The sequence below is a fragment of the Mercenaria mercenaria genome, chromosome 4 (assembly GCF_021730395.1).
Source record: "Mercenaria mercenaria strain notata chromosome 4, MADL_Memer_1, whole genome shotgun sequence".
Taxonomy (NCBI): Eukaryota; Metazoa; Mollusca; class Bivalvia; order Venerida; family Veneridae; genus Mercenaria; species Mercenaria mercenaria.
Window position 1 is genome coordinate 90,768,904 of NC_069364.1, and position 5,315 is coordinate 90,774,218.

General features: G+C 33.5%; 1 protein-coding gene across 1 annotated transcript; it reads left to right on the forward strand.

Annotated features, from left to right (window-relative positions):
• Positions 1-523: 523 nt before the first annotated feature.
• On the forward strand, positions 524-1,527 carry LOC128556695 (venom nerve growth factor 1-like). The gene is made up of 2 exons (XM_053542327.1): positions 524-550; positions 781-1,527. Exons 1-2 carry the CDS (start codon positions 524-526, stop codon positions 1,525-1,527), a joined length of 774 nt encoding a protein of 257 aa, XP_053398302.1.
• Positions 1,528-5,315: the final 3,788 nt, after the last annotated feature.

Consider the following 5,315-nt stretch of genomic DNA (forward strand, 5'->3'; position numbering starts at 1 on the left):
GAGAGAGAGAGAGAGAGAGAGAGGGGGGGGGGAGAGAGAAAGAGAGAGAGATATGTTTACGATACAGACATATGCGGCTAATTTTAACGTTTAATATCTTGCAAAAAAGTTTTTACGGTTACTGACTTCAGCACTAGAACAAGTTTTCTTTTAAATACGAAGATGTTGTTGCCTTTTCACTTTTAAGGTTTTAGTAAGAAATATATAAGTACATTGTATATCACTGCATGCATTTACCTATAAAATATGAATTCTAAATATCACAAGAAGAAATCAAGACGTCTGCTAAGCATCAACAACTAGGGATCTATCATCTCTATAACATATAAGAAGCCGATAAGACCTGCGCTAAGGTACATACATGTACTAAAGATCTGTAGAAATTCTTATTGGATAACTCTGAAGTTCCACTGCGCTTGCGTATCAATGCAACATTTTTATATGAAAGCGAAACTTTTCCAAGACAATACTTTAATTACATTTGAGAGAGGAAATAGGAATCAGTGTCAATAGAATACTAATCATGGATTCAAATTACCAAACATATAAGGTAAGATAAAATAAGATATTGCTTAGTATTGTTGTATTTGATTTTCCACAAATGTAAATGATTGATGGATGCACGATATCTTCTCTGTTTGACAATTTTATCGTATTAGACAGATCTACGCAAATGTTTGCTTTTAATAATATATATATCTTACACAAACATTTAAACTAAAATGAATATCATATTTTAATGTATTTATTTATATTTATGTCATTTTGTATTTTTTTCAGATGGCTGACGGCATGAAAAGGAGTATTTCCATGATTGTCTTAATTCACCTGTGTTTGAACGCCGAAACTGTTTTTGCAGTGCCTTCAAGTATCAAACAACGGTCATTACTTAGTAACAAACTCCGCTCTGAAAAAGAAAGATCTATGACCTCGAAGTCTTCACAAACCCTATTGTTATCACAGTTGAACAATTTGCATGAAAACGTTGGGGAGTCTACAAGTTTTGAATCACTATCAACAGAAATCAACGTTCAAGATGATGCAACTCTCCTTCCAAAAATACGTATACGCCATGTAAAACGAAGCATGCAAAGAAAAAGGAAGAAAGATAGAAATGGAACAAAACACAGAAAAAACAAAAAATCTCGTAGGAACGTCAAAAGACACCGAGGTTCTGGACTGAAACAAAAATCATGTCCAACTCGTACCAGTTACGTCTCCAAAAGAACAGCTGAAGACATTTTCGGTAACATTGTTAATGTGTATCCAGTGATACACGTAGGAAACCTGGCACTTGATCAATTGTTTTATGAGTCTTTCTGTGATGTTGATAAGTGTTCATGCGCTGGTGTTGACAGTAGAAAATTCAAATCTTCCTGTGAAACAACTCACAGTTATACATATGCAAGAGTTGTAAAAAGCGGAGTAATTGGTTGGAGCTACATTAAGGTCAGGTCAGGATGTAGCTGTGTTGTACGAGCAAAAGGGAAGAACAGATTGTCTACAATTACAGATCTTTTGTCATGAACTAAGCGTCTGTAATATATGGTATATATCTATCCAATTGTAAATATGTCACACGAAAAACTCTGAATAATATCTAGCATTTATTAGCCTTCTGACATTGACTTACTAGAATTTTGTTATTTATATTTTGTTATTGTTTAGATATTTAATGTCACGTGATAACTATAACGTCCTTATATTTTTTACTTTTATACGAATAGATATTGTAATTGCAATATTTCGTATAATTTATTTGTACTTCTGTTATACAATAAACAGTGCTTGTGCAAAAGAGGTTTTGTTGCTGTACAATGTAAATTAAGCATATATTCTGTATGTACAAATCTTAAATAAACAACATAAAAATGATTGTGTTCGGTTTTACGTTTGTCAATTTGGAATATAATCATGAAGTAGATGATACATTTTGTATTTGTTTGTTTCAAAAAACATTTTTCCAATTGGACACCATATGCAATATTGAAAGTGTAATTATGCTGTTTATGAGTTTATTAGTTTTAAGGAGGTAGGTTACCTTGTTACCAGGGTAAATTCAAATTAGTTGAACCGCAGCAATTTTTTGTATTTCTTGTAATTTAATGTTTTAACTGCTCCAATCTCAATTTCGTTTATCTCTGTCCCTTCAAGTAAAATTTTTTATTAAGGGTTGAAGTACATGACCCTCCAAAAGTATTTTATATTGAAAGAAGAAGGAAATACGGATATTTAACACTTTTCAATGTATTTTGGTTTCATTGTTATCCGTAGAAGTCTGCATAATTGATAATTTTACTAGTATGCGCGTTACCTTTCTGATATAAGCTTAAAATGTATATGTCGCGGGGCTCGTGTTTCCGTGGTAACGCATTTTCTCTCATTTTTAAACAGCTATGTATGAAAACGGGGTTTTCGACGGCTTCAGTGCCATTCTGTTAATGACCAACAGAGAATATTTGGGTAACATTATTAGCAAAATACCAAGCCCTTTACATGGTACCTTATTTTTCTTAAAGTTTAAAGTAACCATGGCAACAGAGATGTTTAAAATAGCTTATATCTTGATTTTTATCGTAATTTCTGAAAAAAAAATTAAATAAAAGTATCTTTCTTGTTAGTGTAGCTTTAAAACATCTTATTTCTAAGGTAAGTAATATTTCCGTGTTATTTGCATTTATTGTACCCCCCGACAACAAAGTTGTAAGGGGGGTATACTGGTTTCAGGTTGTCTGTCTGTCTGTCCGTCTGTCCGTAGACGCAATCTTGTGCGCACCATCTCTCCTTATCTCCTTGACAGAATTTAATGAAACTTCACACAAGTGATCAGTACCAACAGTAGTTGTGCATGGGGCATGTTAGGTTCTTTTAGTAAAAAAATTTGCAGAGTAATGGGACTTTGTTTTTTTGTTACTATACTATATACATAGACACAATCTTGTGCGCACCATCTCTCCTCATCCCCTTGACAGAATTTAATGAAACTTCACACAAGTGATCAGTACCAACATTAGTTGTGCATGGGGCATGTTAGGTTTTTTTAGAAAAAAAATTTGCAGAGTTATGGGACTTTGTTTTTTTTGTTACTATACTATATACATAGACACAATCTTGTGCGCACCATCTCTCCTCATCCCCTTGACACAATTTAATGAAACTTCACACAAGTAATCAGTACCAACATTAGTTGTGCATGGGGCATGTTAGGTTCTTTCAGAAAAAAAATTTGCAGAGTTATGGGACTTTGTTTTTTTTTGTTACTATACTATATACATAGACACAATCTTGTGCGCACCATCTCTCCTCATCCCCTTGACAGAATTTAATGAAACTTCACACAAGTGATCAGTACCAACAGTAGTTGTGCATGGGGCATGTTAGGTTCTTTTAGAAAAAAAAATTTGCAGAGTTATGGGACTTTGTTTTTTTGTTACTATACTATATACATAGACACAATCTTGTGCCCACCATCTCTCCTCATCCCCTTGACAGAATTTAATGAAACTTCACACAAGTGATCAGTACCAACATTAGTTGTGCATGGGGCATGTTAGGTTTTTTTAGAAAAACAATTTGCAGAGTTATGGGACTTTGTTTTTTTTGTTACTATACTATATACATAGACACAATCTTGTGCGCACCATCTCTCCTCATCCCCTTGACACAATTTAATGAAACTTCACACAAGTGATCAGTACCAACATTAGTTGTGCATGGGGCATGTTAGGTTCTTTCAGAAAAAAAATTTGCAGAGTTATGGGACTTTGTTTTTTTTTTGTTACTATACTATATACATAGACACAATCTTGTGCGCACCATCTCTCCTCATCCCCTTGACAGAATTTAATGAAACTTCACACAAGTGATCAGTACCAACATTAATTGTGCATGGGGCATGTTAGGTTCTTTTAGAAAAACAATTTGCAGAGTTATGGGACTTTGTTTTTTTGTTACTATGCTATATACATAGACACAATCTTGTGCACACCATCTCTCCTCATCCCCTTGACACAATTTAATGAAACTTTACACAAGTGATCAGTACCAACAGTAGTTGTGCATGGGGCATGTTAGGTTCTTTCAGAAAAACAATTTGCAGAGTTATGGGACTTTGTTTTTTTTGTTACTATACTATATACATAGACACAATCTTGTGCGCACCATCTTTCCTCATCCCCTTGACACAATTTAATGAAACTTTACACAAGTGATCAGTAACAGCATTAGTTGTGCATGGGGCATGTTAGGTTCTTTCAGAAAAACAATTTGCAGAGTTATGGGACTTTGTTTTTTTTGTTACTATACTATATACATAGACACAATCTTGTGCGCACCATATCTCCTCATCCCCTTGACACAATTTAATGAAACTTCACGCAAGTGATCAGTACCAACCCTAGTTGTGCATGGTGCATGTTACATTCTTTTAGATAAATATTCTGCATAGTTATGGGACTTTGTTTTTTGTAACTATACTGTATACATACATTCGATATACATACAGTCCACATAATTATGCAATCTTGTGTGCCTCAAATTGCAATGTACTGTGTCAGTGCATGCGGGGGGTACATTCATCACCTTTAGTGATAGCTCTAGTTTAAACAAGTTTCACAGTTTAAGATACTTACAGCAGTACCCCTTATCTGACATTTTTTATGGAAAAATCGTTCTGCATGCTGCAATGATTCTCATGGATATTGTTGAAGTGCAAATAAAAAGGCGAAACTGTGTTCCTTAATTAGACCAGTGTCAACGCTTTTGAATTTTACATTTAGATATATAGGTCACGGGATTCGTTTCCATGGTAACATCAATTTAATTTAAGAAACCACAATTTTCTACTGAAATTAGAGCAATTTTAGAGCTTAGATTTAGTATATAAGTAACAAATTACTAACAGAAACTGAAAAATAGGTATTTCAAATCAAACTGCCCAATTTTTATTTGAAAATGGCCGTAATGGGTAATCTTTAACCCACCTATATTCCCAATAACATCAGTTACCATCATCCATTTCCTTACATTCCACATAACATTTCAATATAACTACATAAAAGAAGCAAAATATTGATCATTTTTTAGAGCGAAAGACTCATAAACAAGAAATATCTTTATAAATGATGTTCGGCGAATTGTAATAAGGAAAGAAGTTTATGAATTTTTCATCTAACATTCATCTTTCATCTAACATTCTTCAAATTGCAAAACTAAACACCGCACTTTAACAATTTAAATGGTTCTCTTTTAATTTTTCGCAAAGGTTTCGTAGGGTTGCAATTTTGTTTCGTTTATCCTTAGACGAATAATTACAG

What these genes read in the sequence shown, in the direction of transcription:
- LOC128556695 (XM_053542327.1), top strand. Translation starts at nt 524, where the DNA reads ATGGATTCAAATTACCAAACATATAAG. An exon ending in CAAATTACCAAACATATAAG is followed by an intron (nt 551 to 780) that starts GTAAGATAAAAT and finishes TATTTTTTTCAG; the next exon opens with ATGGCTGACGGCATGAAAAG.